Raw genomic sequence first — 26,506 nt, forward strand, 5'->3', positions numbered from 1 at the left:
CCCCTATGGCAACGAGCGGGCTCAAATTTTAGTATGTTATAGCTGGGCCTTAGAGCTTTCCATTAATACCAAACTTAAGGTCCCCCGACCCCCCTGACCCGAGCTATAAGGGTCCAAAAAAAATTTCTTAAAATGGCCATAACTCCGGTTCTAATTGTCAGAATTTAAAAAGTGAGGGCTTTTTGGAAAGCTCTCGTGAAATGCCACTTCCCCTTCTAACATCACAAGATCATAAAACCACCGCTAGGGGCGCTATTATTAAAAAGAAAATTTTGAAATCTTATAAGTTAAATAACTCAAAAATTCCATTGTGCATCGGGCTGAAATTTTAGTATGTTGTAGCCGTTGATTATACCTATCAAACAAAAAAAACCTTAAGTCGATCTAAAACCCCTGACCCGAGCTATAAGGGGTCAAAGTTCGAACATTGACCGGCCTCTATCTCCGGTTCTAACTAACATAGCGACCTAAATTTTACCTTTTTGGTTTCGTCTCGATGAGCACTTTCAGATGGAAGTTCAAAAAGTCACCACAGGTGGCGCTGTGATAGCGTCAAAATTCATCGAAATTCAAAGTCACTTTTCTCAAAAACGGCATTGTGCAAGTTAATGAAATTTTAGTATGTTGTAGTCCAGTCTAGGACGTTTCCAAAATGGTGCGTATGTGCGCTGTGGTTTCAACAGAACCGGAGATATGAAGGGTCAAAGTTCACAAAATTCAAAAAATCATATCTCCGGTTCTATGTGACCGATTTTGATGAATGAGGGCTTAAACGAAAGATCTCACCAAATGCTACAACTTTCTAGAATATTTGAACTTCGTGGGACCAACACCAGGGGCGCCACAGTCGAAAAACCAATTTCAATATCACATAACCTCAATTATCTCGACTGTCGCTGAACCGATTTTGATGATTACTTCGACATAATTGTAGAGGACATTTGTCTCTACATTCAGTTCATACATCATTTTCCGCTCAGACTACGCTATCACTCCGATTTTGCCGTTTAAGTGTGAAAAAATTGATTTTTCCCATAATAACGCTTTGAAATCACTCAGATGCCAATTTGACTGCCTCTACTCCACAAAGATACTTAAAATATGGTTTTAAATGGAAAGTCCCACAAAATACAACAATTCTTTGATATAGTTGAAGTTCAACAAATGACTACTTGGGGCACTCTGGATGAAAAAACAAGTTAAGAAACAAAAAACCTCACTTATCTTGGCTTCTGAGTAATCGATGAGATCAAGTTCTATGGCAAAATTATAGAGAACATTCTTGTCTACATTTCACCCATATAACACTTTTCTGTCAGTTCATCCAAATCCTTGATATTTTGGTTTAAATACAAAATTTGTATAATTTCACGAATTTGATTCAAGATAACTGAATGGCGTCTCCCAACTTCAGCTCTAAATCGAATTTGCATGCACTCCGAGTTAGCTCACGTTAAGAATCTCACCTACATAAGCCGGTTAGGATTATCTGTCCCTTTGAAATTATTGTGATTACTTTCAAAATCAAAATTATTTCATTTGTATTGAAAGAAAAGTCAATTGATTCGATTATTACCCAGAATTTTTAACATTAAATGCAAAATATTTAATTTAAATACATTCCATTTTTCTCGGTGAAGCTTTTAATAAAAGCTTCGAAATTATCTTGTGTATATTGACTTTGAACTAAAAATATAGGTGCTTAAATAGCCTTTTCTAATTCTTTAATTGGTAAATTTTATTATATTTGGTATGGTATAACATGGTTTGATAATTTTATCCGTACATAATGGAGAACATCAATAGACAAGGGTATAATTCCTAGAATTTTGGAACATTTCCTCGAATTATTCAGGGAAATCCCTTCAGTTTCACAGTAGACTCGTGGAAGACACACCCCATCCCCCACACCCAATACACAAACCACTAGTACCCAAAAATTTTGGCACTCGTCTCCACTGATGCTTGTGTTAAGACTCACACATGGCCGATCCGCGTAAAATGCGTCTTTACAAAGATGGCGAGTGGAGGTTCGCGGGCTATCGTTGGGTGGCAAGCTGGTGATCTCTTTCGCGCGCCCACCATTCAAACATGCGGCTCCAAATGCGCTGACGCAAGGCCATTTCTCGCTCTGCAGCCACAAACACACTGGTGGCGGATGGCCTGCTAATTTTCCCGAGTTGGCTTGCGTAACGCGTGTGTGTGGAAAGATTTCAGCAAGGAAATTTGAGTTGAGAGATTGTGGTGTCCCCACGGGAGATCCCCAGGAGGGCATTTTTGACAGTGAACTATCATAGTGAGCGCCCCCAGAGTAACCAGACAAAAAAACTGAGACGCCGCGTGTGTCAGAGAAGCGTGACCCTCTCCGGCGGTCCCGTGTTTTAGCTGTGGTTTAATTAAAGAATACTCTGGTGTGCTAGTTCGTGGACTCTGTCGCGCCCGTTGTCGCGCCACCTCTTTTTTCATAGTCACCCGACCGTTTTTCCACCCAACCGGCCGGCCGAGCGTCCGTGCCTGGGTGCCTTTTCTGGCTCAAAATTGCCGTCTGGAGGTTTGCACCTCCTTTCGGTCCTAACCTCAAAAAGAAGTGCCAGACGCTGGATCATCTTCCAAGTTTGAATGGTTTAATTTTAGTGGCGAAAACATCGTAGTTTTGGGTGGAAAAGTGCTGTGGAATTCCTCAGCGGAGGGCAAAAACATCCCACTTTTGTGTATGTGTAAGTGTATGTGTTGAACACGGAAGTGTCATCCGGTATCTCCATCTGAGCACGTGCTTGAATAAAAGAAAATGTAAGTATGCCGATATATCGATTTGCAGCCCAATTACCCTACCCATATACCCTCAGTATTTCGCGATGTGACGAAAAGTCATTCGGCTCCGCGCGATACCATACACAATTATTAGGAATTCTCGGCGAGCGACCTTGAGGTCATTGCACTCCTATGGTGGTATTTATGTAAAATTGTAGCTCTCTGTTTTTGTACAATTCCACCAAAGAACGACGGAATGAATATTTTCATGCTCTCTTCCTTGTGCGCCTTTCACATCCACTCACTCCCATTCTCTCTCCCCATCTACCATCTCCCTCACACACTTCTTTCACCTTTACTAATAGCTCGGGAAGACGTCAATTTGACTCAGTTTGCGAAAAACACCTGATTCTGTCCAAGCAGAATGGGGATGATCATCGATATTTGCGAGATAAATCTACTTTGAAGGATGTTAAAGAACAGGAGAGAATTTTACCTTTAGCAGCGCTTTCACCTTACAAGAAGCTCAGCTAATAGTACATCAAACCTTTCCACAATTCTGAGAGAAAATCTTTAAATTTATCATACGGATTTACCTCTGAAAAGTGATTTATATCTTCCGATAAAAATTTAGCTGAGATTCTTTACAATTTTCGACCTCGTCAAATCGGTCCCAAATTTTAAATCTACACGTTTTCCATAGATCAAATAGATTATAGAAGTTGGTGATGTCAGATTCACCCCATTCTCCGCCCTTCCGCCATTTTGGCATATCCCAAATTTTGTTTTCACAAAAACTTAGCTCCTATGGCATGGATAGGGCTCAAATTTTAGTATGTTATACTTTGAACTAAAAACTTTCCATTAATAAATGAGTTATAAGAGACAGATAATCCTAACCGGCTTATGTAGGTGAGATTCTTAACGTGAGCTAACTCGGAGTGCATGCAATTTCGATTTAGAGCTGAAATTGTGAGTCGCCATTCAGTTATCTTGAATCAAATTCGTGAAATTATACAAATTTTGTATTTAAACCAAAATATCAAGGATTTAGATGAACTGGCAGAAAAGTGTTATATGGATGAAATGTAGACCAGAATGTTCTCTATAATTTTCCCATAGAACATGATCTCATCGATTACTCAGAAGCCAAGATAAGCGAGGTTTTTTGTTACTTAACTCGTCTTTTCATCCAGAGTGCCCCAAGTAGTCATTTGTTGAACTTCAACTATATCAAAGAATTGTTGTATTTTGTGGGACTTTTGTGGTCAATGTTCGAACTTTGACCCCTTATAGCTCGGGTCAGGGGTTATGGATCGACTTAAGTATGTTTTTGTTTGATAGGTATAATCAAGGGCTACAACATACTAAAATTTCAGCCCGATGCATAATGGAATTTTTGAGTTATTTAACTTTTAAGATTTAAAAATTTTCTTTTTAATAATAGCGCCCCTAGCGGTGGTTTTATGAACTTGCGATGTTAGAAGGGGAAGTGGCATTTCATGAGAGCTTTCCAAAAAGCCCTCATTTTTTAAATTCTGACAATTAGAACCGGAGTTATGGCCATTTTAAAAAAAATTTTTGGACCCTTATAGCTCGGGTCAGGGGGGTCGGGGGACCTTAAGTTTGGTATTGATGGAAAGCCTTCAGGTCCAGCTATATATATATATATAGTCTCATATTATAGTCTTAAAAGAGGATCTTTGAATCTAAAAGGTAGGAAATAAACTGAAAACTAGACTCGAAAACTAGACATGCTCTTTCTTTAAATTTTAGTATACTAGCTGAGGTCGCAACTTTTCGAACAATTAGTCGTACTGCTTTCTCAATGTTCTCTGACCTAAGCTATAATCAATATCTCTTGACCGGACCATATTTTCGGTGTTTATGAAGCGATTTTGATGAAATTTTAGTATGTATTGTATAAGAGATCGAGGTCTTTCTAATGATGGGTCCCGTCCGTCTCACCATCAATCCACTGTAGCCCAACCCTTACTATAAATATTCAAATGGATGATGAAATTTTTATTGCATCTGAGATCGACACCTTTCTAGCAGTAGGTCGGATTAGTCCAAACTGCACCTCACGTACCCCGACCCTTACTATAACGCAATTGGCCGGACTATAACTAATGTTTCTTAACCGATTTTAATAAACTTTCCTTTTCTTTTGTTGGGTTTTTTTTACTACAACTATTTAAAATAGAAAATGACCATTGATAAGCCCGGTTTACGGAATCTTCGTTTTTTCCATTTTGTTTTTTACACTTTTGTTTTTCCCAATTTGTCTTTGAAATAGTTGTCTTCGGTAATCTTTGCTTTTTTTTTGAAAATTTGTCTTTGGAAATCTTGTCTTTCATATATTTTACAATATTATAAAGATAAGGAATTTAGGCTGAGTTTAGAGTCGAACATCAAGGTTTTTAATGATCAGTCGTCACTGTTAGGGCAAACGGAAATTTTCGATATTTTTTGAAGTTATTAGTTTCGACGACCTTTGGGACAAAGGGAAATTTTCGGTGTCGTTTGAAGTTATTAGTTTCGCCCTTTGGGGCAAAGGCAAATTTTCTGTGTTTTGGGAATTTATCACTGTCGCCCTTTGGAGCAAAAGGAAATTCTCTATCTTTTGGGAAGTCATCAGTATCGCCCGTTGTGGCAAAGGGAAATTTTCGATTTTTTTTTAAAGTTAGTTTCGCCCTTTCGGGAAAAGAGAAATTTTTCGTTTTTTGGGAAGATATTAGTATCTCCTGTTGGGGCAAAGGGAAATTTTTTGAGCAAAAAATGGTCGGAAAATACTAGACCTCTCTTAGTACTCGCAATTTTATCTTTTAGGACGTTTCGAGGATGAATGTCCTCTTCATCAGGTATCGAATTTTCTTGGGAAAATCCCGTACAAGGGTTACACTTTCTTGGACTTAGATCACTGATTAGTGATTACACTATGAAGTCCACCATTCGATTGATCGACGACAGATTCTTTCCCAACAAAATTCGATACTTGATGAAGAAGACATTAATCCTCGCAACGTCGTAAAGGTCGTAAAGAATAAAATTGCGAAAATCAAGAAAGGTCTTGTGTTTTCCGTCCATTTTTTACTACACCCCATCGGACCGAAATTTCACATGGAATTTTTTTGTATTTTGGGAGGTTAACAGTATCGCCCGTTGGGACAAAGGGAAGTTTTCAGGGCACAGGGAAATTTTCAGGAAGTCATAAAAAATACTTGTAGAAAATGTATGACAGACGAAATTTCCGATACTTGTTCAAAATGTATGAAAGACAAGATTTTCAAAGACAAAGTTTCCAAAAAACAAAGATTACCGAAGACAACGATTCCAAAGACAAACTGGGAAAAACAAAATGGAAAAAAAACGAAGATTCCCGATCCCGATAAGCCCTAATAAGCTTATGGTAGCTGATTCTTTACAGGCAACCTCAGTGTGCTTGGAACTCGAAATCCTTGAATTAATTTAAATTAATCAAATTAATTAAATTAATTTAAATTATTTTTTTGGTGTGAGAGATTTGAATAGACATGTGCAATATGTTGGAGAAAGAAGGGGACGTGAATTTTTGATTGCATAAAATTTTCCTGGTGTGCCAGAGGTATAAAACACCGCATCATGCAAACTGACCTTGTTGATCGTACTAATAGCTAATGGATTTGTTTCAGTGATTCTTAAGCTCCAAAATTCATTCAAGCTGTCTAAGTTTCCAGCATTCCAAAGTTGCATTAATAGAATTATAGCAAACATAAGCTTTTTAGTACTTACCTAGTTTACCTTTATGCTCAAATAATTGCAAATGCATAAATTGATTTCAGATAGGAAGGTCATATTTAGCTATAAATAATGATAAGATGTAAAATGAAATTAAACGGAATTTAATTAAATTAATTTTAAACTCTTTTTCACTACAACTGTAGTATTTCGAAACTCAAATTCTTCACATTCTAGAGAGGCTTGTCAAGTAAGTTATAAAGTCACTGAACAACAAATAGTATTATATTTAATAAAAGTTCTTCAAAATTTAAAATCGAAAGAAGTTTATTTGACAGAAGATCCGTGGTGCAATTGATAAGAGCGTTTGGCTCTTGGGCGGTGTGACCCCCGGCTCGACTGTCACAGTTGTGAGTTCAAGTCCCTTGCTAACTTACTTGAAGCGTAAAAAACACGTAGTATTTTTCATACACATCGCAAACCGAATGCAAAATTCTAAACTTAACAATGTTCAAAATGGAAACGAAAGCTCGGTATATCAAACTAAATAAATAATAATAGTTTATTTGACAAGCTTTTAACAGTTTTTTTTGTGATGTTTTTTCGACTATTTTTCTCTCAAAAATATTTTATTTTTGCAAAATATTTATATTTTTGTTGTAGAGGTAGCAATAACCTAGAACCATATTATTAAATAAATTACTACGATTAAAACTGAAGTACACGCCTTAAATTGGGATTTGAATCTGTAGATTGCTAAAGAGTTAAATTGAGTAGAGTTATGAATATGAATTTAAAAATAGAAACTAAATATTAAATTAAATTAAATACACACGGCTCTTTGTTATAAGGATGACGTGGTGACAAAATAACATTTAGGCTTTTTGAATCTGGTCAACGGTTTTTATATTTTGTGCTGTATGAATTTGTTTTCTGTGTAAGAACAGAATTTTCTTCGTGGTGTGTTCATGCTTCATTTTGTAGCACGATTGTATGTCAAAAACTTTGATAAAATGAAAATAATACATAAATTCACTCTGGACAAACTGCATGTTTCGTAAAAAAAAACGTTTTGAATACATCAACCACTATTGTGTTTGGCAGCTGTCACCCGGATATCGAAGTGCTGGATAACGAAGGGCTGAGTGTATAGATCAATCTGATAGAAAGTTTTGAATTTCTTAATAAATTTTTACACATCTTACAAATAACAAAAAATGGCACTTATTGCATTTTCTGATCGTCGTCAATCGGTCAACAACACTGAAAGATCACCATGATCATGTCATTATGCTAAAAAGTCGCGCGACCGTGCTTTTTTATCATTACACACGCGATTGAACAATTTATTATAGTAAGCAAAATTGGTGTTACTTTGTAAATGAAAAATTATTGAGACGAATAATCTTAAATATTGACCACTTTTTTTCTGAGTGATATCTCTGGATTTAGCAGTTGTTCGGGAATATCACCACGATCCATGATGATCCGTGGCGATCTGTAATTGTACATAAATCACGATCGCCTCCACCAAATGTGAAATGGTACATGAGGGAGAGGTGGAAGATCGTGCTGCTTGCGACAGTGATCACCCTTCAGGATAACAAATTGTGGCGGCATTTCGGTGCAATTTGATTATCTGAAGCGCTAACATAAAATGTTATCGTGATCGTACACAAATAAATCACGCTTTATATGTGGATGTAATACTCTCACAACTCCCAGATACAATATCGAAGCGCAAAAATAGATTCACGAGATGCTAACCTATAAACGCGCGATTGTTTTCTTCAATGGATGATCGTCTTTTAAAATTTCTCTTCTAAAGAGTCGTCAAGGAAAATTCGGAATATTGAAATTTTCCATAAAATTTAAAGATGACTACCCCATTTTTTAAGAGCTGGATCTTTGAGATGATCTTTCAATGCGTCGAGGAGGATCACTCTGCGATCGTCGCGATGTGTGAGGGAAATGTGTAAAAGATTTTCGTGAGTTTTCACTACATTTGCTGTCAGCTAAGAATATAATAAATACAAACACTATAGGAAAGAGAAACACGTTAAAAGAGAGTGAGAGCTATTTTTGCCTACGAAAAACCTTTATATAAATATGTGTTGCCATCCATCTTTGCGCCAATCTCGCGAAACCAAATAAATTATCAACTCTTGTGCCTTGGGTGCATCCATTATGTCGTGCAAATAAGAAAGAGATCCCGTGGATTAAAGCATGAGGAGCAAATTGATGGGGACATTGTGTTTTCAGTCGCTAATATACAGTTATATGCGACATTGTTGCATGCATTTCAATAATTCTACCAGCTAATTAGATATGCTCCCTTCGTGACACTACGCTCAATGAACATGTGACTCTGGAAGTGAATTATTGCCCAGAAATTGATGTTTGTGTCCAAAAATGTCTATTTTCATAGCACAACACTCAGCACCATCCAATGTGTCTCCGATCTTTTGGCCAGATCCCCGCGATCTTCTTTTCAATTTCACTTAAAAACTCATAACGAAAAAGCTTTTCAAAGATGTCACATGCATGAAAGCTTCAGTGTGATACAGAGATCATTGTCTCTTTCATTAAAATTCTTATACAATTATGATTCGAATGCAAAATGACACAGTTATATTCCTGAAACTTTTATGAGCTTAGTGTTTCTTTCCAGACTGATATATTGCTTTTGTGGTTAAAATTCATATTTTAGCTGTGATTTATGCATCGTAAATCATGGTAAGGAATTATTATTATTATTTGGGATCGACTATTTAAACGTAAGACTGTTTGATGCAATGTAATTACAATAGAATATTGTACAAGCTCTAAGAAAATGAGAAGGGTTTATTATGTATAGGGAAAGGTGGGGTAATTTCACGCATTCTCTATTTTCTAAGGAAAACTATTTTCAAAAGGAAAAAAAATATTGTGAAAAAGTAAAGCTGTTAAGTGCAAATGCCTTCTTCAATAATATTTCGGGTACGTCGATTTTGTGTTTATACGGCAGATAATAACACTAAATTTGCTTTATAATGTTTCAGTGTAGATGGCACTGCTATAGTGTTCAGTTGTGGTTGTAGGCAAAAATTTGCAAAAATGTATTCAAATTGAAAATAGTTGCACACAATTGCAAATTTTTCGATTAATTAATAGCTGATCTCCAAAATCAATCAATTTTTACATGAAAATGCAAATTTTTGCAATCTATTTTTTCAGAGTAGGAGAAAAAACTTCATGAAGGTGCCCCATTACAAAGGTGCCCTACGTCGCCCTAAGGATAAGGAGTAAGGAAATCTCGAAACTCCAATTTAGGTCCAATTTATAATTATCTCCCAGTGTACCGTCGTTGCAGGTGACTTTGCACTCGGGGGCGGGGGGTGACATTGTACTCTGCTGTCCGTAACTGTGTTATCACACTTGCACATTAAAATTTTAATATGATTCACATTAATTGTCGCTGGTGCGAGTCCAAATGTATAATTTGTGTGTTTGAATCATTTTTATTCAAAACTTGATCTAATTGTTGATAAAAAGGTAGACTTGGCCCGCAAAATTTTAAATAAATTGATTTATAGCATTAATGCGAAAGATTAATGCGATTTTTTCTTTAATTTTTTAATGTGAAAAATATTTATGCTTTAGGTAAATTTAAACTTATTTTTGCAGGCCAAGTCCACTTCTTTATCAATAAATAGAAAAACCCCAAATATTAAGTGACTCAAAGACATCAATAACATATTTGGACGCTCACAAGCGACAATTAATGTGAATCACATTAAAATTTTAATGTTTAAGTGTGATAACGCCGTAAGACTTTCATAAATTCTAGCACTTATTGATGGTCTTCGCCGATCCGGTCTACCATGTCAAAGTATATAGGGATATGTTATGTACCAAGTAAGGTACAATGATCCCCAAAAGGATTCTTGTAGTTTCAGTAATAGTCAATGAAATGCTAATAAAGGTATTTTGTCATAAATGCCTCCGTGAAAAAGTTATCTGAGGGTGCAATTCCAAAATCGATTTCAGAGTAGTAAATTGCCCAAATCCAGTCTAAATTTATCTGGCTAGAATAATCCACTTCGATTTTGTTGATTATTTTTATTAAAATATTTTTTTCCCTATTATCTTCCTAAGAACGCATGATTTATGTTTTAAAATTGCATATAATGGTCTTTCTAAAGCTTTATTATAGAAGTATTTGGCTTAAAATTATCCAATTTTGTGGGAACTTAAGATAAAATGATCGTGATCTACAAGATGACGTGGTCGCCATCTTGATTTGTCGTTTCTATCCGCCATTTTGAATAACTGTCAAAACAAAAATCTCATCCGATTGAGCTGAAATTTTGGTATGTTGTACATATATAAAATCCGACCTAGGTCAAGTGATTGTCTGGATATAGGGGCTCCAAGTTCAAAATTTTGACATTTTCATGAATACAGAATTACAGGGAGCCTCTTTTATCAAAACCATAACAAAAAAGGCAGCGCTATCCTTAGGCGATGAGATCTAAATAACAAACAAAAAGAAAAGTAATGTTTTTGTTTATAACAGCGCATTATTTGAGAATCTTAAAAACTGTTTTCGCAAAGATGAAAAATAAAAAATTAATTAAATGCACTTTTCGTTTATTTTATTTTAATTATGTTAGAGTAAATAAATATATAAAATTAATGCCTCAACCATTTTTAATGGTTACTGAGGCATTTCGTTTAGGTTTCAAATATTGAAGATTAAAAAATTAAGACCGCCAAAATTTGAGTATTACAAAATTTTAAACTTTGAGCCTCTGTATCTAGGTAAATACTCGACGTAGACTGGAACATAGATACGTTTTGAAAAAGTCTTGACATCAGCTACAACATACTAAAATTTCAACCCAGTGGGACCAGTTTTAGGGTTTGACAGTTATTCAAAATGGCGGACAGAAACGTCAAATCAAGATGGCGACCACGTCATCTTGTAGATCTCGTACATCTTACCCTTAGATATGAAGATCTTCATTGTCGTTTATTATCAAAAATTGTTGATTTTTTAGTATTTATTAAAAAGTGCAAAGTCACCCGCAACGACGGTACCTTATCTTTTTAAATAAGTGATGAGTGATTAATAAAGAGACTGCAAAATAAAAAATCGAAATTTCAGATATTAAACTGAAGTTCTTTTAGAACTAAATCTTTTTTTTTCAAGAATAAATGAGTAATCTTAGGGTAGAACAGCCCGATTCAGGACAATCTTCAAATGGGAAGTGTTCAGAATACAGAATTTTCCCATAATGAACACAACACTATTATTTTATATGTAACAATATTATTATCTGATTCTTCTTCCTCTAAATAAATCGAAAATGTATTCATCCTGATAAGTTTTATCGATATCAATGAATGAATTTTTTGCTGTGTCGTATTGCTTGCAAGTGAAATTTTTATTCCAAAAATTAGAAAATACCTGCTTTTGAAAATTCTGTTTTGATCAATTCTGTAGCTTAGAGAATATACTTCTCACAGTATTTTTTTTTTCAACGAAAGCTAAAGATATCGTGTCTGGGCAGAAAATAGGGAAGGCATGAATATAGTCAAAACACGGGTTTTCGGAAGGAGAAAGAGAGTAATTAATGAGTATTATAATATAAATCTCTCGACGATAGAAACAAAAGCTTTTGAGTAAACTTAAAAAAAAGCCTTCTAATAAACTTAATACGCAATTCAAGAAAGGACTCGGTCCCAAATCATAGGACGACTTCTCCTGTTAAGTCCCGAATCTCTGCCGTGACTCGTATAACAATGTACAAGATAATCACTTTGTTTACGCTACTGAGGATAGCGCAAATTTCAACATTCTGTACAAGTGTTGCCAATGGAGCAAATGTATCGTGTTGGGATGCATCTGTCGCGGAATTTGTCCACGAAAAGAGAAGAAGCTAGGCGCGGTGCAGAGGGATGTAATTGTGGCGATAGTATCGCGGATTTTGTCTCATGCGTGAGCGTTTTTAGGGCCCTTTTTCTCCTATCCCAAAACCCATGCTATACATTCTGCTATTTTGCAACAAGGAGCCAAAATAAAAGAGGGGCCCTCCTGCTATATATATTCCGCGTGTGCCGCTGTTTGTTTGTCACACATCATCATCATCATCGCTGTGTCGCGCTCCACAGCATTCGTCTATCTCACTCACCCTCTCGCTATACTTAGACACCCAACATTCGCTTTTCTTTTCCACTTCAAATATTCATACAAAAATGTAGCAACATGACCCGAGTCCAAGACACAACTCGTGAACAAACAAAAGTTGCGTGAGAGACACTACGAGAATATTTCTGCACGATGATCTCGAGTTGCCAAAGGGTGTGTCATTGAGAAAAATTTGGTGTCTTCAGTATCCCAAGAGTCAATGATCGCAAAAACCATCTGAAATTTTTTTCACGCATAGTTGATGAATAAAGTTTTAAACTATTCAATGAACGATAAAATTCGAACAATGCAAGGTTTATAAGACAATTGCACATATTTGACCTGCTTTAGATTTATTCAATTATATTCACATACAACGTTTCGGGGACAATCTTTTCCCTTCCTCAAGTATGTGAAATTAAAAGGATAAATAGGATCTTGGAACAAATTACTACCACATTCACTATAGAACAAATTGATACACACAGCATGCCGGTCAAATGCAGACAATTATTCATTAGAAATCTTATTCATTAAAGATGAATTTAAATTCTTGTATTTTATGTTACAATGAATTTTGTAAAATATATAGGTGACTTGAAGGAAAATGTGGCACAATGATTTTTTTTCACTACCTTTTACAAAATTTGAGAGATTTCTTAACATATTAATTTATTTACTTCTCTACTATCTTTCTCAAAGACCAGTTCCCTCTATTTCGACATATTTTCTAAAAAGTTTATTGAGTAGAAGTTTTAAAGAAATGCTAAAATAAATAAAAGGCATATATGACAATTTGTTTCATAATTTGTGATTTCTATAGATACTACAGAATCGCAACTTGCCAGTAAATGCATCTTTTGTATCTTTTTTTATTTGTCATCGCTTTCTCAAAATAAAATTTTCACTTATTATTTTCCACTTTTTTATGTCCAACGCACAATAACTTTTGTTTAGTAAACATGTTTTTGACATTTCAATGAGAGTGAATGAAACATAGATCTAGTCATCTCGCTCATTCTCATGGGAAATTTTGAAAACATGTTTACAAACAAAAATTATTTTTCGCTGGTCATTACTATTTTTTCAGACTTCTGTTTTCCAATGAAAAAAAAACTAGTGACAAATACAATTTGTACGGTAGTTTCGTTCAAATAAACTCAACATGTAACTCTTATGCCCAGCGCACAATAATTTTTGTTTTGTAAACATGTTTTTGACATTTTAATGAGAGTGAATGAGACCTAAATCTAGTCATCTCGCTCACTCTCATAGACAATTTTGAAAACATATTTACAAACAAAAGTTATTGTGCATTGGGCATTAATCTTGTATGCCAAATGCTTCTAATGTAAAATTTGACGTTTTATCTTATAACATTAGTAAATAAAGTTACGTCGGTATATAAAGGAGATAGTTATATCTTGCAAGGAATATGATTTAAAAATGGGACTCAAAAATTTAATATAAATATTTTTAATTTTACGTATGTCGCGTAAGGGATCAATTAGCTCCAATTATCACTCTAAAATAAAATGATTTTTTGATATAAATTTATTCACTGGTTTCTGCAAATTAAACTAACGATCCGGCTTAACGTAATGAATCCGATCGTTACCCCAATCGCTATTGTTCATCGTACCAACGCTTCTCTTTTACCTTGCACAATGTTGAAGGAGGTTCGTGAAGTTTATCTATGGTTCAAATTTGAAGCTTTGACCTTTTTTGTACTTAAAGATATTGTATTATCAAAATTTTGACTTATCACATATTGCCAATTCCCCTATAATTTTCAAAGTAAAACTTTCCTATCACCAGATTCATAAGAGATAATAATATATGGCGTGTACAAGATTTTTAGGTTACTTTAAAGATAAATTTTCACTTCCAATTATGTCTCTTGCTTTCGAATTGCCGAAAAACTAAAAATTGTTTTTAAAGAAAACTATTCTTTTTTATTTATAAAACTCCAAATAAATTGCTCCTAACAATTTAGTATTAGAAGAAAATATAATTTTAACTAAAATATATTTTCGTACACTGGTAAAAATAAAAGGATCAAATTGATCCAAATTTTATCCTTTTGCAAAGGATGTATTAAATTTCAAACTCTGAATGAACATTTAACATAATAGAACATGTTAAATTGGTCCAACTTTTTGTAAAGGGATCAAACTTGAATCAATTTGATCCTTTTATTTTTGCCAATAGTTTTATGGGGCAGGAGTTGGAGCTGAAGCAATAAGAATATGTTATTTTCATGCAATTATACAGCATATATTAGTGGAATGTGGGGTACCTTTCAATGTGGGGCACCTTTGAAATTAGGATTTTTCCCCCATGTTTATGTGTAACTAAGCTATATCATAATGCAATTTACCTTCTCAATCTATTTGTGCAGCTAAATTTTATCATGATAAGGCTCAATGTTATTTAAAAGTATGTGAAAATCCCAATTTTAAAGCTGCTCCACATTCATAGGTGCTCCACTTCCCCCTACTTAAACAAATTTATTAAAATATCGTCAACATTTATTTTCTTAGTTTTCTAAACGTACCCTGAGAATTTATATGATAACCCTTTTGGAGTATCGTGATAATCGTAGTGACATCGTCGTTGTCTCGCATATTGTTTTGGCGACTCGATGCAAAATTATTCGTCGCGACGTTGAGCCAGTCCCTCAGTTGCGTTTCACTCCGGTTTCAAATCGAAAGTCTCATTTGCACCTCGAGTTGACTACACAAGAATTGAAATAATGTTCACATCGACGGGGATCCCTAAAATCTGATCCTTACTCTCCGCTTAAAATCAAAGAACCAAATGGAAACTGATGCGTGATAGTATTGTCTCTTTACAGGACGAGCCCCTAAATTGATCGTGGATTGAGTGGCCGTAGACTGTGCGTGAATTACAAGGTGAGTGAGTAGTGATTCCGAAGTGAAAGGTGATTGTGATTGGTTGTCCGGAGCCCAAAGTCTAAAGGAGATTGGGCTGAAAAAGTGTGTGTAAAGTGGGGCATGGCGTGGCGCTTGTTTTGGCGATCGGGGCACGGCCCGCCGAGCCGGTGAGCCATCGCACCCTGTAGGTAGGCGCTGTGGCCCCCACGCATGCAGCCAGAGGCGCCGCGGGGGCCCGCGCAGCCCTAGCGCTCTTATGTATGCTCCTGACGATCCCCACGCTGTCGGCGAGCCCCCTCGCGGTGCCACCTCAGCAACAGCCCAGCGTCCTGCCGCCCGGTCGGACGCATGCCCCCGCCCCGCCATGGCCGCCCCCGAAGGAGCCACACGCCAACCCCGACAACCGGACAGCAACGAACAGTGCCACGAACTGTAGCAGTATTTGCCACAAGCACAACAGCCCCACACTTGAAACACAAGGCGCACCGCAACGCCACGACGCAACGCTCCACCGCAACGACTTGCACGCCAACAATGGTAAGTTTTTTTTCTTAAAATTTTTTTTTCTAAAATTATTCATCGATCCCACAAATTCTAATATACATAAGAGGAAGAAAGAGGTTTTCCGTCAGAATTATCTTTGAAAATACAAAAAAAAAACACAATTTGCATATTTCATTAATATTATTTCATTGTTATTACATATTACTAAAAATTTAAAAAAAAAATTGTTTAAAAATAGCGTAACAAATAAATGCAGGCAGCGTACTCGTGAGTTAGTTATACCATGCAAATTTCATAATTTTTCTTATTTGTTTTGCAATACTGAGAATTGGCCAATAATCAGTTAATGATAAAAACACAATTTTAGATTTTGCACTAAACTGTTTTTCATCTTATCCTTAAGATTGAAGAGCATTTAAGACTAACTTGGTTGAAAATACCAACTTGGTTCTGCATCAGAATTGACCCGGATGGGTTTACCAACGAACCCGACTCTCTATCCCTTTTACGTCTTGGTGTTTAGAACCAAACAAATGACGGAGCGGACGTAAGGTAACAGAAATAGGGATTGTCCGGTTAAGAAATATTATTTCATATTTTACATAAAATATAGGTTCTAAAGAATTTTTCTTTTTCATTTTTCTACATGCCCACAGAACTTTTCTCTACATTTGCAGTTTCAGGCATGTATGACATTCGGAATGTAAAATTTTACGATAATAATAACCATATGTAAAGCGTATTTAAATGATATTCTCAACAATCTGAAATATTACCTATAATTTCCTCAGTTCCGATCGGACTCAAATCCGATATTATGGTCTTAAACACAAAATTTGCATTTGTTTCAGGAATTTGATACAAAATTACTGTATATAACCTACCAACTTCAGATGCAAAACGAATGTGTATGCAATCCGAGTTTTTTGCACACATTGAGAATCTCTTCTACAATAAACGGATCTAGGCTTATCACTAGCTTTATATTTCTTATCAAAGACTTACTAGAACTACACTGGTAAAGTTTGGGTGCAATCAGAAGACATGACATTTTGGAAGAATTTAGGAGAAACTTATCATTAAGATTTATTTTATCATTTTATACCATTATTATAAACAGTGTAGCATTATCAGCAATAGTCTAATGCAATTGGACGCTAGAATTACGCAATATTTACTGGCAATGAAATTCAAAATACAGCCAGCATAATTGCAAATTTCTTCGACAATCACACGTACTTTCAGTCACTGCAATTTTCGCTCAATTTGTCTTAATGGATTTCAGTCCCTTTTAGGTTTCCATTGCCAAAGACAAGGTATATAACTATATTCGTCATGTGCTGATTGACGCGACGACGAGGGTAAACTTTTTGAGGGTCTGTCTGATAAGCAATTTTTTTCTGATTTATATTTTTCACCTTTTTTACTAAGTTGATAAGGATGGAGAAAAGAGAAGAATGTGAGCTTCTCAGACTCATTAAATATGCACATTCGCATCATTCATATGGTTTAGGTGAATGACGATGACCAAATATAATCAGAATGACCCTCTGCCGCCCGCGAGGTCTTTGGTTAAAAGAAAAAATGCCTCAAACGCGACATTACAATAATAAAAATAAATTTTTCGGCCCATTTGCCATCTTGAGTGTGAGATGTTCGTGATTTGCATATATTGTATGCAACATTTGCATTCTCGAAGATATTTATACCCCTCACCAATATAAATATACTTTATATTATTAACTTTTGTTCGTTGCAATCACTCCCCCTCCTCTCTACTTCTACATGTTATGTCGTGAAATTTAACGATGTCATTTTTAAGACGCTCTGCCACTATCTTTGAGTCTTATTCTTGTTAGAATAAAAAAGCTCTTGACTTTGCGGTGCGCGCGCAGTTAAACGGGAAAAGAAAGGGTGGATAATTGATGGAACAGAGACACAAAGTCCATTTGTGGAGCCCAGAATGTCAGTGACAAAGTCATCGTGTCTCCAAGGTGCTGAAAAGAAGCAAAACGAACTGCTTTTTGTTCATGACTCTGTCGGGATATTTTGGCAGGTCAATATAAACAATAATTTAACACCACTTAGCAAAAATGATTTCAGCTATAAAGTGACGATGCAGTCGCAAACAATAGCGACTCACCGTTTAATTACGCCATAGACACAAGTCTGGAATGATAGAATTTTTGCTGTCAATTTTAACGTTTCATTAAAAATAAAATCATGAAAAACACAATGCATATCTTATTGATGAGAAAATATTATTTTATTGATTTTTAAGTGATATGGATTACTTAAATGGACTTACTTATATGGATTACTTATATTATTCTTAAGGGGTCATATTTTTATACTTGATTTCTTTTAGTTGACCATTTTCATTTTTTGTTTTTTGTCCCATCCATCATGCGGCCATCACCGTCTTAGCGAATGATGTAGGTATTTAGTCCATTCTTGACAAGATTTATTAAGTGCAAAAACACGACGAATTTTTGAAACATTCTTAACAAAAATACATGTGTTTTCTATGCACTGGAAAACTTCAAACGCGTTTTTCTTGAAACTACGTTTTCAATCACGGCTAGCAGTGAAGAAGCGCCGAGCAAATTTGCAAGCGATTGGGCGTATATAGTCAAAACTTTTAAGCACTTCTTTCTACATTTCATTTTTACAATTTCTTTGAAATGACGGAAAAAATTAAGAACAAAACTTATTACCCGAATCAAATAAATAACAGCTTATTCTTTTCAGAACTTAATTCTCTTATATTTGAACTAAAACGACTGTTGCAAATCTATTTTTCTATATTTTATGGTGTCTACACACTAGAAGCAATTTTCGTCAAAAATGGACTTTTTTTTAAAAAATTCTAACGTTTCTGCCTACGAGAAAATTTCTTTAAAAAGGCATTTTTTTTTAAGAAATTTGTGCTAGTGTGTAGAGGCAATTACAGCATGTTAAAATCAGTATTTTATCAAGAAAAATCTTCTTAAAAAAACACCTAAAAAGTTTTGATTTCATGATTTAGGTGTGATTCCTTCTAATCACACCCATTTCTTCGGGGTTCTTTTTTAGAAAATTTAATTAAATTTGAAATATATATATATATATATATATATATATATATATATATATATATATATATATATATATAACTGACACAGATTCTTTATTCGAGCGTCATTTTGGTAGTATCCTGGATTGAAAATGCATTTCTCATTAAGGGGTTATGTGGTCGGAAAGACTAAAAAATATTTTCTAAAGTATTTTTTCTAGCTTAATAAAAGATGTACTTTATTTAATTTATTGCATAAAAAAGTACAACACTTTCTGATATTTCCAAGTTTTCAAATTTCAGCGCCACTGGTTGTTAATTTTCGGATTTATTCTTTTTTGAAAAACTTACTCATAGACTCTTTTGAAGTCAAAAAAAAACGAAAGGGACAGATAATCCTAACCGGCTTATGTAGGTGAGATTCTTAACGTGAGCTAACTCGGAGTGCATGCAAATTCGATTTAGAGCTGAAATTGTGAGTCGCCATTCAGTTATCTTGAATCAAATTCGTCGTGAAATTATACAAATTTTGTATTTAAACCAAAATATCAAGGATTTGGATGAACTGGCAGAAAAGTGATATATGGGTGAAATGTAGACCAGAATGTACTCTATAATTTTGCCGTAGAACTTGATCTCATCGATTAATTAGAAGCCGAGATAATCGAGGTTGTTTGTTTCTGAACTCGTTTTTTCGACCAGAGCGCCCCAAGTGTTCATTTGATGAACTTCAACTATATCAAAGAATTGTTGTATTTTGTGGGACTTTCCATTTAAAACCATATTTTAAGTGTCTTTGTGGAGTAGAGGCAATCAAATTGGCATCTGAGTGATTTCAAAGCGTTATTATTGGAAAAATCAATTTTTTCACACTTAAACGGCAAAATCGGAGTGATAGCGTAGTCTGAGCGGAAAATGATGTATGGACGAAATGTAGAGACAAATGTCCTCTATAATTATGTCGAAGTAATCATCAAAATCGGTTCAGCGACAGTCGAGATAATTGAGATTATGTGATATTGAAATTGGTTTTTCGACTGTGGCGCCCCTGGTGTTGGTCCCACGAAGTTCAAATATTTTAGAAAGTTGTAGCATTTGGTGAGATCTTTCGTTTAAGCCCTCATTCATCAAAATCGGTCACATAGAACCGGAGATATGATTTTTTGAATTTTGTGAACTTTGACCCCTCATATCTCCGGTCCTGTTTTAACCACAGCGCACATTTGCACCATTTTGGAAACGTCCTAGACTGGACTACAACATACTGAAATTTCATTAACTTGCACAATGCCGTTTTTTAGAAAAGTGACTTTGAATTTCGATGAATTTTGACGCTATCACAGCGCCACCTGTGGTGACTTTTTGAACTTCCATCTGAAAGTGCTCATAGAGACAAAACCAAAAAGGTAAAATTTAGGTCGCTATGTTAGTTAGAACCGGAGATAGAGGCCGGTCAATGTTCGAACTTTGACCCCTTATAGCTCGGGTCAGGGGTTTTAGATCGACTTAAGTTTTTTTTTGTTTGATAGGTATAATCAACGGCTACAACATACTAAAATTTCAGCTCGATGCACAATGGAATTTTTGAGTTATTTAACTTATAAGGTTTAAAAATTTTGTTTTTAATAATAGCGCCCCTAGCGGTGGTTTTATGAACTTGCGATGTTAGAAGGAGAAGTGGCATTTCACGAGAGCTTTCCAAAAAGCCCTCACTTTTTAAATTCTGACAATTAGAACCGGAGTTATGGCCATTTTAAGAAATTTTTTTGGACCCTTATAGCTCGGGTCAGGGGGGTCGGGGGACCTTAAGTTTGGTATTGATGGAAAGCTCTAAGGCCCAGCTATAACATACTAAAATTTGAGCCCGATCGATGCCACAGGGGCGGAGCTATTGAGAAAACAAAAAAAGGGGGATCTTCAAAATGGCGGATGGAGGGGTGGGGGGTGGGGTGTGGGGGGTCAATGCACCAAGTTGCAATTTTCATGCGATATATAACCTTTGCCGAAAACCGCAAGTCGATATCTTTTTTAGTTTAGGAGCTATTAAGCTCCAAAGAGCGGCCGGCCGGCCGGCCGGCCGGGAACGTAAATTAGCCACATATATATTCGTGATCAGGAAGTGCTGAAACACGTTTTGGCCAAGTTTGAGCTCGATCGGACGACATGAAATTTTGTTAGGATTATAGTAGGTGAGATTGTTAAGAATCTCACCTAATATTCCTTGTTTTAAGATGAGTTAAACTCGTACGTGAACCAAAGATCTTTTGTGTTCTTGATCACAATTTATTTTACAAGACAAAAAATTGTGTAAAATATGTCGAAAACATTCTTTAACTCAAAAACAAAAATTATTCAACCTGAGTTCCAAGCTCTCCGAGGTTGCTTATAAAGAATCTCAACTACCATAAGCTTATCTGGATTTTTTGTATGGTAATTCTTGAAGATATACACAAAATACAACTTCAAAGTCTATCAAAATCCAATTTGATTGATATGTTTCGAAATCTCCTGCACTCTGGCAGTTTTTCAGTAAAACAAAAAACTGAGAAAATTTGCAGACGCGGAAAATGCTAATAATCAACCAATTGGGTTAAAAAAATGTCGGAATGCAGAGAGTTTGAATAGTGGATGTTTTGAGGCAAAACAAGTCGGTGAATTGTACGATTCATCTGTACAAAATTTTCTTAAACATTTATTACTGTAAACAATCGTCAATTCTTTTCGTGCTCAGGCGATCTCGAGATTTTCGTGTCTGTTTTCGCGAAAAGCACACTCGCTCTTTAGGCCCCAGACTAAACACCACATGGAGAATCAAATGGAGTTGATGTGCCATTTTTTTTTTTTTTTGAAAATTCTTCTTCGGAGTAACGGGAAATTCGTGCCATTTTCCGGCCTTACGATCTTCTATTTTTTTTGCCGTTCTTTCCTGAAGGCCACCTTGAAACTCCCGCGAGACATAACACAAAAGAATGACGCGATGTCTGGCCAGTTTGGCAGTTGCGGGCGTGAATTTTTCGCAAAATAGCACCACAATTGAAAAAGGAAATATTTACACTGAATTTGCATAACTTTTATTCTGCCCCGAATGGAGAATTATTTTACATTTGAGCACTTCAGCTGCTGAAACAATCAATCTTTTTTTGGATAAAAATGTGCAAAGTCAGGGCATTAAAAAGCATGCGCAACCAACTCAAGATACAATGCTTTTTGGATAGCTTTTTTTTGTAAGCCACACCTAAATTTAGCCTGAAAAATGATGTTCAATTTTCACGCTATTTTTGGTCCTCGACTCTGATCTCCTAAAGATGAAGCCTTTCTTACAAAAAAAAAAATAATATTATGAGAAAATAACGTGTTAGAAACAAGTTGTTTCTAACACGTTTCTAGGTGGTTCAATGCACAAAACAGGTTTGTGTTAAAAATGTTAAAGTAGTAAAATCTGTATAAACAATAAACCAAAATATCTGATAAAAGAAAATAGTTTTTTTTATTCAGTTTACAATTTTTTATTTGGTTTACTGTGTATGAGAAATATATCCTTTTTGACACTTTAAGTATAAGTGTATGGAAGGGACTCGAACTCACAACTGTGACAATCGAGCCGATGATCACACCGCCCTAGAGCCGAATGCTCTTACCAATTACTCCACGGACCCCCTGAAAATACAAATTTTGGATCCGTGAAAAGTTATTATAATATACATAAATATTCTATGTACTTGGTTAGCAATTTTTTTTTAAAGACTTCCGAGAACATATTTTTCATGGAAACTAGAAGTTTTCAGCAAATAAAACCAGGAGTGACATGAAAACTTCTTTTCGATAGTATCGACTGTCGATTCTGAAAAATTTTGAAAATGGCTGCACTTTTTGTAGCCAATATAAATATTTATCAACAGTCACATTCTATAAAACTTTATTATAATGCACTTCGGGATTGTGCACCTGACGGAATTATGACGGAACAATAATGTAAGTTTACTTACCATTTTGATCCAATTCGTGGAATGCGTGGAATCATTTTGAAATACGGCCAATACGGCTTATTTCGTGACGCAACAAATTTGAAAACAAATTTATTGAGGAACTCAAGGCGAAACGGGCAAAACGAAGTGTTTATGGTTTTCTTTTGAAGAATTGATTACACTGTGCAACAATTTTGAACTTTTTTTTGTCCCTGGGTTCTCATGCTATTTTTTCTATTGCTAGGGTCAAATGATTTACGAAAATACTTATCATTTTGATTTCATTTGGATTTTACGCCTGGAATCTAGGCAAAACCGGTTTTGCCGTTTTTTGATACTTGGGCTCCTATATCTCCGATTCTGCTGAACTGATTTATTTCTTACTTTGGAACAATTTGTTGTCCTTTATATGCCCGATAAATCCTCTGAACAAATGAAGTTCGTACAACTGACACCAGGGGCGCTGTAGTCTCATATATGTCAGAAAACATGGAAAAATCGAACTTTTTAGCAACTTTGATCAAAAATATCTCGAAAACTAGGACTGTCCCTAACAATCTGTTTTGTGAGTTTGATAGAGAATTTAATCAGCAGTCCATGTACAACTTTTCTCTCAGGTTATTTTTTAACCTCGATATTGAGGTTCAAACGAAAAACGAGTACTCAGCCAACTAAAGAAAAACTTAACTATTTCGCAAATTTTGACTTTTTCTTTTCAAGTTTAGATAACCCAGAGTATTATTTTCACTTTTCTTACAGTTGTAGGACTTTATTAATACTTATTATTTATTATTTATTATTTATTATTTATTAATACTTATGGCATTATAAAATGTGTTTAGATATAATACAAGGTAATAACTCAAACAATATCATCAGTAAGATTTCAGTGTTATTTCAATCTCAAAAGACTATTACAAAAAAGGCATATTAACTGCATATTGCAAAATTTTAAATATTTCAAAGAATATTTCTTGTTAAATTTACATTTTAGAATTAATAAGTATCTATTTTACCTTTTACATACCAGTTACATATGGAAAACTTTGCAGAAAATCCTTTTTCTAAATTCATTTCTTTTTACAATTCTTTAAAAAATTTTCCTACATTTATCTACAATCCTACAATTTTAACCTCATAATTACGTGATTTTTGTCGAAATAAATCTAAAACTAGTTTTTGAACTTGTAATTGTTACTTTATGTATACCACATACGTTAAAGTTTTATACAAGTTTCCAAGTAATAAAATAATATTTAAAAATTTAAAATTTCATATAAAAATCACCATAATATCGATATTTAAGTATTAAATAATATAAAAAAAGCTTGTACTGCCTAATTGCGAGGAAAGAAAACAATAACACTCGAAATTGTGAAGGATTTATTAAGTTGGCTGAATGCTCATTTTTCGCTTGAACCTCAATTTCGAGGTTAAAAAATAATCTGAGAGAAAAGTTGTACATGGACGAAAATGTAGCTGATTAAATTCTCTATCAAATCCACAAAACAGATTGTTAAGGTGTCTACACATTGGGAGCAATTTTCGTCAAAAATTGCGTTTTTGAGAGAAATTTGACGTTTCCCCCTACAACGCTGCAGGGAATTTCCTTCAAAAAAGCAATTTTTGACAAAAATTGCTCCCAATGTGTAGAGGCCATTAGGGACAGTCCTAGTTTTCGAGATATTTTTGATCAAAGTTGCTAAAAAGTTCGATTTTTCCATGTTTTCTGACATATTTGAGACTACAGCGCCCCTGGTGTCAGTTGTACAAACTTCATTTGTTCAGAGGATTTATCGGGCATGTAAAGGAGACCAAATTATTCCATAGTGAGAAATAAATCGGTTCAGCAGAATCGGAGATATAGGCACCCAAATATCAAAAAACGGCAAAAACGGTTTTTCCTAAATACCAGGCGCAAAATCCAAATAAAATCAAAATGATAAGTATTTTCGTAAATCATTTGACCCTATCAATAGAAAAATAGCACGAGAACCCAGGGACAAAATCATCGTTGCACAGTGTTATTTTTATACTGAGTAATTTTTCTTCGCGCGGAATTCAATTTGTTCTAGGACGACTTATTAGACCCCAATAGGGATAAGTGGTTGAAAATGAATGAATGAACGACTTACTAGAAAGAAATCTCTGGAGAGTAAGCAAATTTTCTTGATGCATATTTTTGATTTGATTCTGACACAAGAAAATTCTAAAACTACACGAGTTGCAGAAAATTTAATCAAAAAATTTCTTTTCATTAAGTTTGGGCGCGATCGGAGTATACATTATTATTTATAACTTTTTGTGATATTTATAGTAAGTGAAATTGTTAGGAATCTCACTTAATATCATTATTAACTTTTATCGAAACAACATTTAGCGAATAAAATATATTTAATCTGCTATTAGATTTTCTGCATTGATCTGTTCATAACCGCTCCCACACACGTGAAGGAAGAGTGAACGGAAAAGCGCGAGGAAAAATGCACATTTAATTAAAATGTAGTCTTTTCATCGTCAAATGACCTTGACACGTGGATCTCATGAATCAGTTACTTTGACGAATTCACCTATTTTCCATCTCATTCGTCACCAAACAACATGATAATCACTTTTTTGTCCGCCAAACGCAATGTTCAAGAGAGAAAAAATGCGACAATCGTGTTGATATTCTGTTATTCCATTTTTTATAAGAAATATTGACATTTCTGCGTCAGCAATATAAAACGAAATTTCAATAACTCTTCCTTCAAATCTTTTTCCTTTTAATTTTCTTTATTGTTCAATTTTGTGTGATTGATAAAAATAAACTCAAAAATTTCTGTTTATGCCAGAAGCATTAGTGATCAATCAATTTGTTTTGGAGGATGGAGGATCACTGAGAAAAAAAGAGGGTTCGATTAACTTTTTTCCTCATAATTTTAACACTTTTTAGGTGTAAAAATATATCAACATTTTTTAATGTTAATTTTACACCTTTTTAAGGGTAAAATTAAAATGAAAAAGGGTAACTTTAACCCCTAATACACCTAAAAAGCATAATATTTACACCGATTTCGGATCAATAATGCAGAGTAAAATTAACATTTCCGGAATGTTATTTTAACTTTTTCGGATTTCTCTCTGTGTACCTATAGATGAATTGCGAATTATCTTAACTTATTATACGACATAGTGTATTAATTATTTTATTTCAGACAAATATCGTTAATTAGCTGGGCTTCTCTTCTTTGTAAAAGTTTTATTACAAAAAAATATTTGTCCAACATTTGTCAAAATTTATATTCGTATCTTAACAGTACAGTAGAGTCTCTTTAATTCAAATCGGAATCTCTCAAATTGGAACAACGGTTAAATTTAAAATGTCACAGTTGTGTTAAGCCTTTAAGGACGAGAAGGTCAAAAATTAGGGGTTAGAAAAAAATCACTTTTTCTGACTTTT

The 26,506-nt window shown here is 34.8% G+C and overlaps 1 protein-coding gene across 1 annotated transcript in view; it reads left to right on the forward strand.

Moving 5' to 3' along the window:
* Positions 1-2,027: 2,027 nt before the first annotated feature.
* LOC129801748 (uncharacterized) overlaps positions 2,028-26,506 on the forward strand; it is a 136,184-nt gene continuing 111,705 nt past the window's right edge. Inside the window, exons 1-2 of the mRNA XM_055847050.1 lie at positions 2,028-2,790; positions 15,501-16,077. Coding sequence (XP_055703025.1) covers positions 15,801-16,077 — 277 coding nt within the window. The 5' untranslated portion in view covers positions 2,028-2,790; positions 15,501-15,800. The remainder of the gene's footprint in view (positions 2,791-15,500; positions 16,078-26,506) is intronic.

Source organism: Phlebotomus papatasi, chromosome 2, assembly GCF_024763615.1.
Source record: "Phlebotomus papatasi isolate M1 chromosome 2, Ppap_2.1, whole genome shotgun sequence".
NCBI classification, from domain to species: Eukaryota; Metazoa; Arthropoda; class Insecta; order Diptera; family Psychodidae; genus Phlebotomus; species Phlebotomus papatasi.